The sequence below is a fragment of the Psammomys obesus genome, unplaced genomic scaffold (assembly GCF_907164565.1).
Source record: "Psammomys obesus unplaced genomic scaffold, mPsaObe1.curated_primary_1811, whole genome shotgun sequence".
In the NCBI taxonomy this organism is placed as follows: Eukaryota; Metazoa; Chordata; class Mammalia; order Rodentia; family Muridae; genus Psammomys; species Psammomys obesus.
The window spans coordinates 12439649-12457181 of NW_026587216.1; the positions used below are offsets into that span (position 1 = coordinate 12439649).

At 41.6% G+C, this 17533-nt stretch overlaps 1 protein-coding gene across 1 annotated transcript; it reads left to right on the plus strand.

Annotated features, from left to right (window-relative positions):
* Positions 1 to 4135: 4135 nt before the first annotated feature.
* Positions 4136 to 16397, plus strand: LOC129673518 (signal-regulatory protein beta-1-like). Its single transcript, XM_055603347.1, has 4 exons — positions 4136 to 4225; positions 10822 to 11178; positions 15564 to 15878; positions 16315 to 16397. Exons 1-4 carry the CDS (start codon positions 4153 to 4155, stop codon positions 16395 to 16397), a joined length of 828 nt encoding a protein of 275 aa, XP_055459322.1. The 5' UTR covers positions 4136 to 4152.
* Positions 16398 to 17533: the final 1136 nt, after the last annotated feature.

A 17533-nucleotide genomic window follows, 5' to 3' on the forward strand; every position in this document is an offset into this window, starting at 1 on the left:
GACCTGATAAACCAGGGTCAGATGAAAGAGGAGGAGGTCCTCCCCTAAGAGTTGGCTTAGAAAGGGGCAGGAGGGAGATGAGGGATGGAGGGTCGAATTGGCAAGAAATGAGGGAGCAGAATCCAGCTGGGATACAAAGGTAATAAACTGTAACATTTATTTTAAAATACTTTTATTAAAAAATTTTAAAAAAATAGTGCAATGGTTGTGGTTTGAACAAGAGAGAAGTATGCAAGAACATTATAACTATCTAAAACATTAGCCTCACACAGACCCTCTTGGAAATATTCTCAGGGAAAAATACAGCAAGGGGAATAGTGATTTAGTTTAAGAAAACAGAGAACATGAGTTTCTTTTTTTTTTCTTTCTTTTTTTATTTTATTTTTTTCTTATCAGTACATTTTATTAACTCTGTATCCCAGCCATTTCCCGATCCCTCATTCCCTCCCAATCCCACCCTCCCTCCCTCATCTCCTCCTTGCCCCTTTCCAAGTCCACTGATGGGGGGGCTCCCCATTCGTCTGATCCTGTTTTATCAGGTATCTTCAGGACTGGCTGCAAAGTCCTCCTCTGTGGCCTAACAGGACTGCTCCTCCCTTGGGGGGCAGGGAGGTCAAAGAGCCAGTCATTGAGTTTCTGTTAGAAATAGTCCTTGTTCCCCTCACTATGGGAAACCAATTGGTTACTGAGCTACCACAGGCTACATCTGAGCAGAGGTTCTAGGTTATATCCATACATGGTCCTTGGTTGAATGTCAATCTCAGAAAAGACCCTGTGCCAGGATATATTTGGTCCTTGTGGAGCTCCTATCCTTTGATCAATCCTCATTTAGAAAGACAGATGGGATGTGCATTGAATGTATGACAGGAGTCTACTGAGCGCATCTGAAAGACTCTAACTAGCAATGTTTTCAAAGCAGATACAACGACTCATGACCAAACCTTCGGCAGAGTACAGGGAATCATATGAACATGAGTTTCTTATAGGAGCACTGGACAGGAACATTTTTATATTACAATAAGAAATAAGTAGGGGAGCAGAGTACAAGTGTCTCTAATATTTATAGTCCAAAGTATCATCTATGTATAGAAAACACAAGCAAAAGTGACTAAAGCCTTGCACAAAAACAAAACAAAACAAAACCAAAACAAAAAAACTAATAAACTTCTACTCTAGAGAAAAGTACTCCCATTTACAACGGTTGAAAGTTTTGTTCACATATCTTTGGAGTTGCTTCCATTAGAAGAACAGAGGTTGTATACCAATGTGATGTGGACATGCTAGATAGCTTATGTGAAACAGTCTCAGAACAAAAAACATGGTCAGAAACATCACTCAGTTGGCATGCCAGAGTCCTTTCCTTAATCCTCAAATTATCATACAGTGGGCAGGGGAGCACACCTGTCTTGCCAGCACTCGGGAAGTTGATAGAGGAGCAGTAGAAGTTCAAGATCACAGCTACACAAAGTTCATTTCCAGCCTACATTACAAAAGGCCCATTTCTTAAAGCCAAGACAGATTAGAAAACAACAACACAAGGAGGGATTAGGGAGGAGTGGAAGGAGAAAAATAAAGTCATTTTGTCTCCACTGTTTCTCCTCTATTCTTTGTTTCCTGCTGTCAGCTGTTTTTATGTCCTATTAGCTTCTTCAAAGTAAGATGAGAGCAGGAGTATTTTTTAGTCATCAGCTCTAAACCTGACAGTTCATAAGAGGACAAATTCACAAATGTTACCAGACTGGTATGCTGTGAAGAAGGCTGCAACCTCGGCACTGATGATTATTATTGTACTTGAAAGGCCTAGTGGTGGGTGTTACAGGTGAATTAAATGATCACAGTAATAATAACAGCCATTTTTTTGTTTTCTTTATTTTATTTTTTATTATTTACCCTTTATTCACTTTGGATCCCCCCATAAGCTCCTCCCTCCTTCCCTCCTGATCCCACCCTCCCTCTCCCTTCTTCATGCATGCCCCTTCCCAAGTAGACTGATAGGGGAGGTCCCCCTATCCTTCCTTCTGATCTTAGTGTATCAAATCTCATCAGGAGTGGCTGCATTGTCATCTTCTATGGCCTGGTAAGACTGCTTCCCCCGTCAGGGGGAGGTGATCAAAGAGCAGGCCAATCAGATTATGTGAGAGGCAGTCCCTCTTCCCATTACTATGTAACCCATTTGGACACTGAATTGCCATGTGCTACATCTGTGCAGGGGTTCTAGGTTATCTCCATGAATAGTCCTTGGTTGGAGTATGAGACTCTGGGAAGTTCCCTGTGTTCAAATTTTCTGGTTCTGGTGCTCTCCTTGTGGGATTCTCGTCCTCTCCAGCTCTTACTATTTCCCACTTCTTACATAAGATTCTATGCACTGTGCCCAACAGTTGGCCATCAGGCTCAGCATCTGCTTTGATAGTCTGCAGGGCAGAGGCTTTCAGAGGCCCTCTGTGGCAGGTTCCTAGGTTGTTTCCTGTTTTCTTCTTCTTCTGATATCCATTCTCTTTGCCTTTCAAGATGGGGATAACAGCCATTTTTTCCTAAAATTATTAACATTAAACATCTCTGGGTTCATCATGGAAACACCAAAACTACAATACAACTATTTGATTGACTGTAAATCAAAATCAAGCACTCCTCCTCTCACTCTATTGCCTGTTTTGGATCACTTCCTCCTGGAAGACTGCCTTGCCAGGCCTCAAGGGATGAGGATATTCTCAGTACTGATGTACTGGGAGAGATGATATAGGGAAGCTCCCCTTTTTCTGGTGGGAAAGGGGGAGCGGGATGGGGAAGCAGAGAAAGGGAGAACTAGGAGGAGAGGAAGGAGAGGGAGGAAACACCCTTAGGATGTAAAGGAAAAAATCTGAAATGTAAAAACAGCAATGTACATAAAATCAAAATAAAATAAATTATTAAAAATATATAAGGCAGAAGTCTAGGTCTGGCATTTCACAATATCAATACTTCTGTGTGCTTCTTAGTTACCAGTTCACAAAACTAACATTCCAGTAGCATTCAATAGTAAGAATGCACCACTTAGTTATGTGTCTGCAAATTAGCTATACTTCAACAGATCAGAGTGAGACTGTTTGCACATAGCTCAAAGCTTATGCTGGACCCTGGATACTCATTCTTTCTGTCTCATTGTCTTCTGTTATGTTAACTATCTTCTACTCAGGCAAAATCTACTGACAATACTTTTGACAAAGCATGGCAGAAAATGAGCCTGCCAAGACTTAGCAATCAAAAACCTTTAAAAAAACAACAACAAACAATATTAGTGAATTTGAGGAGTATTTACAAATAGGAAAGATGGCTTTTATAACTCAATTTTAAAAAATATAATTCTTTATTATTTTATGGAAAACAAATATTTCAATTGGCAATTTCATGGGTAAACTTCTACCTTCTGGAGGACCCCAGGGGACAACATTGCCACTCAATTCACATCTTAATGACCTTGAAATTTTCTATGTCATTTAATTTGCTGACTAGAATCCAGCCCCACATCCTACTATAGATTTTAAATTTCAGTTAAAAGTAACCCAATGGTAATTAGTAATCTGTCGCAGGGAATCATGTTACATCCATAGATAGCAGCTGAGAGCAATGGAGTAGTGCCTGCTAGTACTCAGGTGACCGTGTCTATTTTACTATTCAAGATCCTCTGCTCAGGACATTGTTCTGCCCAAAAATAAGATGAGTTTTTCGAATTTAGGTAACTAAAGACAATCCCTCACAGATAGGCTCAGAGACATTCTAAACCCCAGAAATCTCTCACAGTTATGTCTAGTGGCATGCTTCATCTGTGCCAGGTTGACAATTAATACTAATTCTAACACATTTTACTGTGTTTGTGTAAATAGAAAGACTCCGAAGTGTCACTTGAACTACATATTCCAGGATATCAGTAAAGAATATCTGAGGAATAATTTCAAGATAAACATAAGCTTTTCTTTTAAACATAAATTATAAAAAACAAATCATTGCTTGCAGCTACATACCACAGTGGGTATCGATTTCAAAATAACTGGTGTGGTTCCTGTTTCCCCACAATACTGACAAGTCGATTATGCACAGGACCTCTTTCCTCTGCAGATCAGAAGCTGAGATCTCCTGAGGACAGACACTGGCAGAGCAGGCTCCTTCACCCTGACCATGCTTCCCATGGACTCCTGGCCACACTCTCCTCACAGTGTCCTGCTGCTGACCCTGCTGCTGGGACTTACAGGTGAGCATGTCCCAGGAATAGCATCATCTTCCTGCATCTGGGTGACCCCTGCCTTAGAAACTAAAGGACTCCAATTGGCCACCTGAACTGTCCCAGGAAAGAAGGTCAGAATATTGTCTTAGGTCTCAGAGCCAGAGCTCTGAGCATTGCTCTGCATGTCCATAAGTTTTAACAGTGGGATAGAAGCATCCCATGATATGATGCTTAACAAATGTTAGTTTCTAATATTTAAGCTGAAGAAAATATTTTAAGCAGAATCCTAATTAAATCACTCTATCCCTTGAGTTATTCAGAGCCACCGAATAAATTCCAATACAGCTGGTAGGACCACTTGGCTCTGAGCTCAGCAATCTCTGCTCACTTCCTGAGACATAGAAGCTGACATGCAGGCCAGTGGCATGGCTGTGGGTGAAGTGTGTCCTGCAGTGCTCAGCCACCATTTCTTCTAAGTTAGGTTCCTTATTTTATCCTCTGACTTCTATTAGCTTTCTCATATGATCTCAGTCTTCTCATTTCGTGCTGCTTCTTTAAGAGGTTGTTGCTAGGGTTGCCATAAAGGCTGGAGACAAGAGTCAAGGTGTCCATTGAGCAGATTTCTTCCAAGATGCTTCTCCTTTAAATTGCACTGTCTCATTCTGTCTTCACACATGATCTCACCTCAGCCTGTGTCTGTGGATTTTCTCCATTTCCTGAAAGAAAAAGAGTCACATTGGACTAAGATCCTCCCAAATATCCCCAATTGACCTTAACTCTTTAAAGACACTTTACCATGTACAGTCACATTATGGGTTTATGCTTTGATATGTAGAATATTAACAATTCATCCCTGGTTTTCAATTTTCTTTTCTATTATTATAATTTATTACAATTTATTCAATTTGTATCCTGGCTTTGGTCCAGTCTCTCATCTCTTCCCAATCCCTTCCTCCCTCCTTTATTCTTCCTATGCCCCTCCCACAGACCACTGATAGGAGAGGTCTTCTTCCATTTCCCTCTGACCCTAAGCAATCAGGTCTTATCAGGACTGTTTGCATTGTCTTTCTCTGTGACCTGGCAAGACTGTACCCCTGTACTCCTCAGAAGAAAGTGATCAAAGAGCCTCTCACTGAGTTTATGCCAGGGACACCCCTGCTCCCCTAATAGGGAGCATTCCTCTAATAGGGAATCCACTTGGAGACTGAGTTTATAGGTTACATCTGAGCTGGAGTTTTAGGTCCTTGATGGGGGTTTCATTATCTTCAGGGACCCCAAGACTCAGATATTTTGGCTCTATTTTTCTCCTTTTGGAGATCATGTCCCCTCTATGTCTTTCTATCCCTGCCTTATTTCATGAAATTCCATGCATTCTGCACAAAGTATGGCTAAGAGTCTCAGCCTCTGCTTTGATACCTCTATGAGTAGAATTTAAAATTTTTGTTTCAGTACTGAGAAGGTGTTCAGAAAAAAAAATATGCTTTGAGTCTCAAATACATTAAAAACTTACATGTTAAAAGCACAGGCTCTAAGAGCAACAATCAATAAATGGGACCTCATGAAACTGAAAAGCTTCTGTAAAGCAAAGGACACTGTCATCAAAACAAAGTGACTGCCTACAGATTGGGAAAGAATCATCACCAACCCTTTATCTGACAGAGGACTCATATCCAGTATATATAAAGAATTAAAGAAGCTGAAAAGCAGCAAACCAAGTAATCCACTTAAAAAAATGGGGAACAGAACTAAAGAGAGAATTCTCTGTAGAGGAATATCAAATGGCAGAAAAGCACTTAAAGAAATGCTCAACCTCATTAGCCATTAGGGAAATGCAAATCAAAACGACCTTGAGATTTCACCTTACACCCATCAGAATGGCCAGAATCAAATACTCAAGTGACAACACATGCTGGAGAGGTAGTGGAGAAAGGGGAACCCTCCTCCACTGCTGGTGGGAATGTAAACTTGTACAACCACTCTGGAAATCAATCTGGCACTTTCTCAGACAACTAGGAATAGCGCTTCCTCAAGATTCAGCCATACCACTCCTAGGCATATACCCAAAAGAGGCTCAAGTACACAAAAAGGACATTTGCTCAACTATGTTTGTAGCAGCTTTATTTGTAATAGCCAGAAGCTGGAATCAGCTCAGATGCCCCTCAACTGAAGAATAGATGCAGAAATTGTGGTAATACTCCATCTATACAATGGAGTATTACTCAGCAATGAAAAATAAAGAAATCATGAAATTTGCAGGTAAATGGTGGGACCTGGAAAGGATCATCCTGAGTGAGTTGTCCCAGAAGCAAAAAGACACACATGGTATATAATCACTCATATAAACATAAAACATAGAATAAACCCACTAAAATCTGTACATCTAAACAAACTAAGCAAAAGAGAGGACCCTAACTAAAAATGCTCAATCCCCATCCTGAAAGGCAAAGAGCATGGACATCAGAAGAAAAAGAAAACAGGAAACAACCTAGGAACCTGCTACATAGGGCCTCTGAAAGCCAGAAGAAGAAAACAGGAAACAACCTAGGAACCTGCCACAGAGGGCCCCTGAAAGCCTCTGCCGTACAGACTGTCAAAGCAGATGCTGAGCCTGATGGCCAAGTGACAGGCAGAGTGAATAGAATTTTATGTAAGAAGTGGGAAATAGTAAGAGCTGGAGAGGACAGGAACTCCACAAGGAGAGCAACAGAACCAGAAAATTTGAACACAAGGAACTTCCCAGAGACTCATACTACAACCAAGGATTATCCTTGGAGATAACCTAGAACCCTGACAATGAAGCCACTTCTGATGAGAACTGAGAGAATAAGATCAGAAAGAAGGAGAGGAGGACCTCCTCTATCAGTGGACTTGGGGAGGGGCATGCATGCAGAAAGGGGGGGGGAGGGTGGGACCAGGAGGGGAGGAGGGAGGGGCTTATGGGGGTATACAAAATGAATAAAGTGTAATTAATAAAAGTTAAAAAAATCTTTTCAACAGATATTGGTGCTACTTTAAAAGATTGATTACATAAATGATAATAAGGTCTAAAGGGAGAAAGTCATGGGAAATGTCAAAGCCTAAACCACCCAAGGATTATGGCACTTCAGCCCCTTCCCTGTGCTCTCTTGAGGAATGTCACTTTTACAATGTATGTTCTTGGATCATTGACTTCTTATAACTTTTTTAAATTCCTTTCCAGGAATTTAAACATTATGATGCCCTTCAGGAATTTTCAGTAGAATTACATTGTTCTTTAAAGGCACTGTGCTACCTTGTCATCTTCTGGTTTTCAGTGTTCTGCTTCAAGATTCACGCATCTGGTGATTTGTCATCTTTGCTACACTGGTGAAAAGCCTTTATGATAAATACCTCTTCCCTAGAAGATTGTCTGTTTTGCAGTGTTGGTTTTGTTTCCAGTCTGGCACTGTGGTGAAGACCGTCTGTATATTTTAGCTGAAACTAAAACTCTGCCACAGTTCATTACATCATCATTTTACAGCTCCGTGAGCGCACATAGGTGAGGATCACAGTGAGTGTACACAGCAGAGGGGATGGGAAGCCCAATGTGTAGGCATCATAACAGTGAGAGTGCTGGCACTAGTAGAATAATATTTTTTTAGTATATAAAGGGTTAAACTCAGTAGTGGTAAAGTGCCTTTGGCATTGCAATCTCTGGTAGAACATGGGGCCCGAAGCTCCTGTCCATACATCAGCCAATGGCATGAGCCACCCTCGGTACAGACACAAGCAAGAGAAGAACCACTGTGTACCTACTGTATTGTTTGATCAGACCATGGACATTTCAGCATGCTAAGATAGGGCCTAGAGGCAGAGTGGAGACAGGTACTGCATGTCCATCAGTTCTCAGTCTTAGCATTAATACAACCCACAGGGAAGGCCACACAGCATTTGACAAAAGTGATACAACATACTTGACTCTTAGTCTCATGCAACATGCTCTATTCTAATATGTAGTGATACCCTGTTTTCCTGGGTTATGAGGCCCTGGACAGTCTTGAATATAGCTGTCGCTGTTGTTCTTCTGGGCAAGTCATACAGTGAGGCAGCAACTCCTGTGCTAGTCTCCCATGATTTCTTCAGACTGTCCTTTTACAACCAAACCAGTGTGAATTCAGACACACTTCCCTGGTTCAGATAATATATAGTTATTGTATCTTGGGGTCTTGGGATGAAAGACAGAGGGGAGGATGGTGTGTCTTCCTTCCAACCCAGCTGCTGTAAAGTCTCTAGCTGGGTATTCCTAAATAACCTGAAGCCAGTCATGCCTGGATGTTCCCAGGACCTATGATTGTCCACATCCATGCAAACAGACTTAGCTGAGAATCTCAAATCCTCTCTGAACAGAAAATTTCACAGTTGTCAGTATACTTATTTCAGTTTTCTGTTCTCTCATCCCAGACAGGAAAGGTTCTAGTCATTCCCTTGATGCATTCTTTCCCTCTCCCATGGTTACTTCCCTCAAATTACAGCTGTATAAAACATTAGGGAGAGTACAAGAAATCTTATTGAAGATGTGGGAGAAGAAATGAAAGAGCTAGAGAGGTCAAGTACAGCACATAACAACTTACAAAGTCAACTGTCCTGGACCCTTAGGAGCTTGCACAGACTGTACCAACAACCAGAGAAAAGTCATGGGATAGATCTAGGCCTCACATACATACTTAAGAGATATACAGCTTGGTCCTCATGTGGGACCTCCAACAGCAGGAGTACGGTCTGTCTCTGACTCTGTTGTCTTCCTATGAATGCCTTCCCCACTGGGATGTCTTGTCTAGCCTCAATAGAAGAAGATGCATCTAGTCCTCCTTGATATGCCTAGGCTGACTCATACCCATAGGAGGTTTCCCCTTATCTGAGAAGATAGGGAGGTGAGCAAAGGCAGATGGGACATTAGAGGAGATGGAAAGGCTGGAAAGAGAAGAGTGAGATGGAGTTTCTACTGGAATGAAAAGTAAATAAATACATTAATTAATGAAAAATTTAAATATACAGATGGTTACTGATTTAGTTCCCTGTGAGGGATGAGGTGAGTCATGGGCACATGCCATTGACATTCATATCTCCCCATATTTACCATTTTACCTTTGTAGAATTCAATGTATCAAACTACTTTATCATTAAGTTTCTTATTTTAATTTAAATTATTTCATGTTTTTCTTTTCTGTAGTCCTCTCCCTCCTCCCCTTGCAATTCCATCCTCCTACCATCTTCTCCTCCCAGGACTCTACCCCAGTCCACTGATAGGGGAGTTCCTCTTCCCTGTCCCTGTGACCCTAGCCTATCAGGTCTCATCAGGAGTGCCTGCATTGTCTTCCTCTGTAGCCTAGTAAGATTGACCCCACCCCCCAGGTGGAGGTGATCAAAGAGCCAGCCACTGAGTTCATGTCATAGATAGCCCCTGTTCTCTTTACTAGGGAACCCACTTGAACACTGAGCTGTCATGGGCTACATCTGTGCAGGGGTTCTAGGTTATCTCCATGCATGGTCCTTGGCTGGAATATCAGTCTCACAAAAGACCCAGTGCCCACATATTTTGGTTCTGTTGCTCTCTTTATGGAGCTCCTTTCCCCTCCAAGCATTTCTATCTCCCCCTTCTTTCATAAGGTTTCCTGCACTCTGCCAAATTTGACTATGATTCTCAGCATCTGCCTTGATACCCTGCTGGGTAGAATCTTTCAGAGGCCTTTTGTGTTATGCTCCTCTTCTGTTCCTTGTTTTCTCTCTCTTCTGATGTCTCTCCAGTTTGCCTTTCTAAATGAGGATTGAGCATCTTACCCAGGGTCCTCCTTTTTGGTTAGCTTATTCAGATTTTAGTATGTTTGCTCTATATCTTATGTTAAATGTCTAGTTATAAGTGAATATATACCAAACAAAATTAGGGATTCAATCAAAATTCTGCAAAGTTCTCTGTCTTTCTGTGACTCAGTTTTCTCATCTGTGCTACATGCTTGTATTAACCAAACCTTTGGCAGAGTGCAGGGAATATAAGAAAGAAGGGGGAGTTATTATGACCTGGAGAAGACAGGAGCTCCACAAGGACCACATATATCTGGGCACAGGGGTCTTTTATGAGAATGTTTCTCCAATCAAGGTCCATGTATGGATATAATCTAGAACCTCTGCTCAGATGTCGTCCATGGTAGCTCAGTATCCAAGTGGGTGCTCAAATAAGGGGAACAGGGACTGTTTTTGACATGAACTCAATGGTGGGCTCTTTGACCCCCACCCCCGACCCCAAGGGAGCAGCAGCTCTGCTAGGCCACAGAGGAGGACTTTGTAGCCAGTCCTGAAGAGACCTGATAAACCAGGGTCAGATGAAAGGGGAGGAGGTCCTCACCTATCAGTGGACTTGGAAAGGGGCGGGAGGAGATGAGGGAGGAAGGGTGGGAGTGGGAAGGAATGAGAGAGCAGGATACAGCATGGATACAAAGTTAACAAACTTTAACTAATATTAAAAAAATAAAAAACAACAACAACAACAAAAAAGAGTCACAAAAGAGGGAAACTATGATCACGTACATGCTGAGCATTTGTGAGAACAGTATTTGATCACAAACCTGTGGGTTCCCATCAGGATGAGCACTAACTGATGTTTCCTGCAGGAGCAGCTATGCGGGAGCTGAAGGTGATTCAGCCTGAGAAATCAGTTTCTGTCCTTGCTGGAGAGTCAGCCACTCTGAACTGCACCGTGACCTCCCTGATCCCTGTAGGGCCCATGAAGTGGTTTAGGGGTACAGGACAAAGTCGGTGGCTTATATACAGTTTCACAGGAGTCCGGTTCCCCGGAGTCACAAATGTTTCAGATGCAACAAAGAGAAACAACCTGGACTTTTCCATCCGCATCAGTAATGTCACCCCTGCTGATGCTGGCACCTACTACTGTGTGAAGTTCCAGCCTGACACTTCAGTGTCTGGGAAAGAGCTTCAGTCTGGAGGAGGCACCATGTTGTATGTGCTTGGTAAGTACTGCATTGTCCTCCTCATCCCTGATTTCTCCAACAGGTAAAAACAATGTCCAAGATTCGGTGAACAAATAAGAATCAACTGTGGAAGTAAACCCTCATGTTCATAGAGTGACTTACCCAATAGTGGTCCAAGGAACCTGAAGAGAGGAGGTGACATGCTGTTTGCTAGAGGTTCTCCTTCTGATGAATGGAGTAAATCCATGCCCTCGTCTGCCTGCCCCACAGAGTTTACCTTTCCCAATATGCCCTAGCCTAGTTTCTGATAAAGACACTGACAGCTGACTGCCTGGTTCAGTGATGGGGTCACCCCTGTCCTACTGCCTCCAGAGAGTCCTTCTTCACCTGATGAAGTCTTCTCTTTCTTCCCAAACAATCTGGGGCCTAGTTATGCCAGGTTGTACTCTAGATGTCAATACAGATGACAGGAAGCTGTCAAGCAGGAGCTGTTTACTCAAAATGTGTGTTTCCTCCCTCCCAAGAGAAAAAGCACATCATTGCACAATGTGATGCTAAGGAAGGGTGTGATTTCTTCATTTCCTGTCCAGTTACAGCACACTGAGAACATTCTGGGTATGTCTACATTCACTGTGGAATCTCTTAGCCCTGGTTTAGTTGTTGACACTAGGCTACCCTTGGTACTGTCAGAAAATACTTTGTGTCAGAGACCAACTCTCCCAGGCACTAGGTTTGGGCCTTTAGTGTTAGCTTGCCTCTTAGAGGTAGTTTCCATGAAGATTGTCAGGCCTGAGCTGAGGTAGCCAGGTGCTCACTTTGTATTTCCTGACAGAAGCCTAAATTCTTCTGAATTGGTCTTGATCTTGGGAATTTAGAAGCATGAAAGACAGTCACACTGTCCAGCCCAGTCTTGTTAGCAATGTGAGTCCTGTATGCCAGTGTACTGACGTTGATCACAAAGCAAGTTAGTGCTCAGATCGTGGCTATAATCCATGTCTCATTCCAGGCCTGCTTCTGATTAACCAAGCAAGAGACACTATGTTCACTTAGAAGCCTGATGAATAAGATATGTTGAGTCAGAATTTCTTGAACTCAGCCAACATTTTTATTCATCACCAGCTCCAAGGTTTTGAGATTTTCCTCACTCTCAGATTCTTTATACAGTAGTGATAAGAAATCTACACAAGCATCAACTGTACCTTTACCCCATATTCTATGTGAGAACTCTTCCCCTGTGGATACAAGCATATATTCCAGCAGCTAGAGATACCTTATTTCAGATCTCAGGCCATGAAGGTTTCATTTGTTTCAATTATTGGCTACACACACAGTGCCACAGTGGTTCAACTCTCATGGTTATCATCTTGCCTATTAGGCAAATGTTCTCTGGAGAAGGCCTGCTGCTTTTGAGGGTGAATAGATTGTAAGGATGTTACTGTTTTTCCACATATGTGATACAGCATGTCTTCTCACAACCCCTCAACAGAGAGAAAAAGACTGGATTTTTCCTGAATCATCCATATCATGAACAAGGACACTTGAAGTTCTAGGTAATGCAGTATTAGGCAACTGCAAACAACACCAGTGTGTCAAGTCACATAAAACCCGTAAGTTTTCAGTCATACTAGCTTTAATTTCCATACCATTTGCTCTAAGGATACCATTGAAGAAGGAAGTACTTTTAAGGATGAGCATGAAATAACAATGTGACATGACATACTTAGAGAAACTGCTGACTTCTAGAAAGTATTTCACCAATATGAGCTGCATTACTAAGGCGCCATGTGACATTGGATTTTCAGGTTCCCTCTAGGGTTTAGGTACCAATCAAGTTAAGGTGGCGTAGGTGGCTCTTCATCTAGCTATTTTTGAAATTCCATGATAAACAAAAGTAAATCCTAGATCAACATTTCTTTAATTATTCACATATGGGTATTGACTTCTGAAATATCAAATACTAACTTTTAGGCAACAGTACATATGTAATCATTCCCTTGATAGAACTGTTAGGACACCAAGTTGAGGCATTACAAACCCTCATGCTTCAGAATAGCAGGGCCCAGACTGCCGTACTCTATTCTCTAAAGCCAAAGGAATGTGCCAGGGATGCTTCTCAGGAAGAAGACTGAGGTTTTAACCAAGGCAGAGTTCTGTTCAACTGCAATCACAGGGCAAATCTTTCCTTTATTGCACAGGCCTGCCTTAAAACTATTTCTGGGTACATGAATTTCTCTTCTTCACTCAGAATTCTATGTTTTATGACACAGTGTGTCAATAACAGTGCTGTACTTCTCCCTTCTCATAGTCATTTGCTCTCTATAATTAACCCCTTGGAGGAAGTGCCTGGATCTCCATTGTACTGTAAAAGCCACTGGCCAACATAATGAGAGGATCACTAAGAAAGCAGAGGATGTCAGGGTATAGAAGCCTCTGCTCCTTAGGTGGGATTTTCACGCTAGTGCTGGCAACAACCCAGAGACAAACCATATTGTCTCTGTATACCTTTCCTGAACCAAAATGGTGAAAAAGATTAAGTGACTCTAAAACTTGTTACAAGGACAGTGAGAAGTAGGATTTGTACTCATATACTCAGACATGGGATACTAGCATCCTTTTCATCTTTCTAGAGAGAGGTTTTAATCTAGTTTTTAATGGAAGGGGATTAGGAAAAGTATCAGCTCAAGTATCAGTCCAAGACCAAGTTCTCATCATAAAGGACAAAGGGAAGAGAGTAAGAGATAAAGTCAAGGAATAAAGGTTAAGGTGAAGGGGAATGGAACAAAGGAAAGGGGAGGAAGAATATTTCTCCTAAAGAGCAAAGGACTGCCTCTGGAGAGAGAGAGGAGAAAGACATGGCTCAGAGGTAAATGGCAGTTTATAAAGGCCAAACTGGAAAGCCTGTGCTAGAATGAAGTGTTTAATTTTAACTGGGCATGTTAATTAGGTGAGCTAAAGGGGGTTTTTGAGTGATGGACTTCAATACTTGGACCTTGTTAGATGGCTTCAGCAGGATAAAGTCGTTAGGTTTAGGAATGGATTTAAGGTTTTCAGCAATGCAAAGTGAGTGGGGGAAAAGGGCAAGGCCTTCCAGAGCCACATTTGTCATGCTCAAGCTGGCCAAAGACCCTTCAAAGGAGACATTGATGTAATTACATAAAGATCAGGATTTAAATTAATCAGCTGTTGCATGTTAGATGAACTTTGCACTTTAGACTGTGTAACTTGCGCTCGCTTCGGCAGCACATATACTAAAATTAGACTGGGTAACTTCTCAGCCCTCATGCCCTCTGATCTTTATCCTACCCACGCTTCAGTCACTGGAATCTGCACAGTGAAAGAATGCCTGGAAATTACTAATAAATGGTGGCTTGCTCTGGACCCCTCAAACCTGCAAGGACATAAGGTTTACTAGAATTTAGATAGCTTGACTTCAAATAACACTTGTTTACATTCCTTATTGGATGGCCATTTGAGAAGGAATTACACATGTACAAATACAAATGTGTAATATTTGTCATATTTTTATCATAATAGAAGCAAATTATGGGAACCTCAAAATAAGGCATCTACAGGGCAAACTGCATTCATCTCAACAATCCACACACATGCATGTTTTTAGGATCCAAGAGGATTTCTGTCTGTGCAACAGGCTTGCTTCTGTGTCCCTTGAGATTAACAACTAGGAAATGATCCACCTCTGGCTTCATCCACAGAAGGTAATCTGTTTGAATTCAGACTAAGTCCAACTGAAACCCACATATGGAGATGCAGACTCTTGGGCTCTCAGTTTGTAATTCAGGACTGGGCACAAAGTAGACATAGTGGCATATAGGTACAAAGAAAAAAGAAAAGAAAATCAGGAAAAGTTCTAGCTTTGTGGCACTTCTGGGATGTATTTTATTTTCTCAGTTATAATAGATGACAGTCCAGAAATATTTATTGTAGGTTGTCTAGGTTTCATGAGGAGGCCAGCAGGAATATATGATATAAAATATATAATATACTTTGGTAATTGTCTTTCTTGGCAAGGCCTAGAACTTTAACTTCTCTGGCCCTTCCTCATTTTATCCTGGGCATCTGTGCTAAATTGTTCAGACACAGAACAAGGGAAGACCAGGACAAAAAAAAAACAAAAACAAAAACAAAACACACACACACACACACACACACACACACAAAACACAACAACAACAACAACAAAACATTGAGGAGGATGAGCACTTAATGTCTGAGGCTAGTATACTACTGTGACACTGTGATATGGAGGAAGAACAGGTCCTTAGTGTGGTTGAAGCTCTGGTATTGATCCCATGCACCATAGTAAACCATGATGATGGTGATGTTATCTAGGAAGTTTCTTCACAATGTTATGTCCTCAGTGGTGGCCATCACAGTCTCATCCTTGTCTACATACTACTTTACAGCAAAGCCATCTCCTCCTGTGGTCTCAGGACCTTTACCCTGTGCTCTACCTCATCAGACATTGAACTTCACATGTAAGTCTCATGGATTCTTCCCTCGGAATATCACACTGAAGTGGTTCAAAAATGGAAAAAAGCTCTCTCCCTTAGAAACTACTGTGGACCCCAAAGGAGAAGGAGTCTTCTACAATGTCTCCAGCACAGTCCAGGTGGTGCTGGGACCTGAGGATGTTCATTCTCAGATCATCTGTGAGGTGGCCCACGACACCTTAGGAAGCCCTCTTCGTGGGACTGTCAACTTGTCTGACATCATCCAAGGTAGGTGTCTCTGAACCACAGCTCAGGCTTATATCTGGTTAGAATGGTTTGTCCACAGTTCTCAGCAAGTATTCATGTGTACCACACAGGAGGGATAAAAGACTATGATCAGCACATGAAGGAAATTTTATTTATTTTAACATGAGAAATGAAAACTGTACTAATTATGAGCCACACATCTCATGCACAGCATTTCTGGCATTTATTTCTGACCCAGTGTATGTTGGAGTTTTTCTTATTAATTTCACTTATTAGGATCCACACTCATCACTGCCTGAGCCCTTGTGTGTTAGGAGCTGTGCTTAGTGGTTACTCTACTCTGGAACAAACACTCCTGTCCCTTGATGCATTTGCAATGGGGGTGGGTCCTCAGGATTCCAGACTCTTCCCTGTGCCTCTGTTCCATCTGCCTTGGCTTCTGCTTGTGCTTTTTCAGTTCCACCCACTCTGGAGGTGAGCCAGCATCCAACAGTGATATTGAATCTTATAAATTTCACCTGTCAAGTGAAGAACTTCTAACCTTTGATCCTTCAGTTGACCTGTATAAAGAATGGAAATATGAGGTTGAACATTTCTTTAAGTGATTCTCTGCCATTCGATATTCCTCTATCGAGAATTCTCTGTTTAGCTCTGGTCCCCATTTTTTAATTGGATTAATTGATTTGCTGCTTTTCAACTTCTTTAGTTCTTTATATATATTGGATATTAGCCATCTGTCAGATAGAGGGTTGGTGAAGATTCTTTCCTAATCTGTAGGCATTCATTTTGTTTTGATAATGGTGTCCTTTGCTTTACAGAAGCTTTTCAGTTTTATGAGGTCTCATTTATTGATTGTTGCTCTTAGAGCCTGTGTTGTTGGTGTTCTGTTCAGGAAGTTGTCTCCTGTACCAATGAGTTCAACCTCATTAGTCATCATGAAAATGCAAATCAAAATAACCCTGAGATTTCACCTTACACCCATCAGAATGGCCAAGATCAAACACTCAATTGACAACACATGCTGGAGAGGTTGTGGAGAAAGGGGAACCCTCCTCCACTGCTGGTGAGAATGTAAACTTGTACAACCACTCTGGAAATCTAACTGGTGCTTTCTCAGGCAACTAGGAATAGCACTTCCTCAAGATCCAGCTATCCTACTTTTAGGCATATATCCAAAAGAGGCTCAACTACACAATAAGGACATTTACTCAACCATGTTTATAGCATCTTTATTTGTAATAGCCAGAAGCTGGAATCAGCTCAGAGAGCTGGAGGATGGGATAGCCATTAATAAATCTTTCATATTGAAGATATAGGAGGAGGCAATAGAATTCCTATTTCAAATCAGCTATATAAAGTTGGGTGTCTGCTTATTCCTAAGGCCCATCAAGGTGCATTTTATGCTTGTTTGTGTGTAATTTCTAGCAATGCTATAGTTTCATTTCTGTTGCTGTGATAAAATATCCTAACCAAAAGAAACATAATTGATGAAAGCTTTTGTTTAGCTTGCAATTCCAACTTACCTAAAGAAAGCCAGGCAGGAATTCAAGTATCACATCCACAGTCAAGAGGAGAAAGAAAAACTGCACCTAAAATTTCTGTTTGCTGCCTGATTCTCAACTAGCTTTTCTTGCTGATCTTACACACCGTGGGGCCCTGGGTCTAATGAATTGATA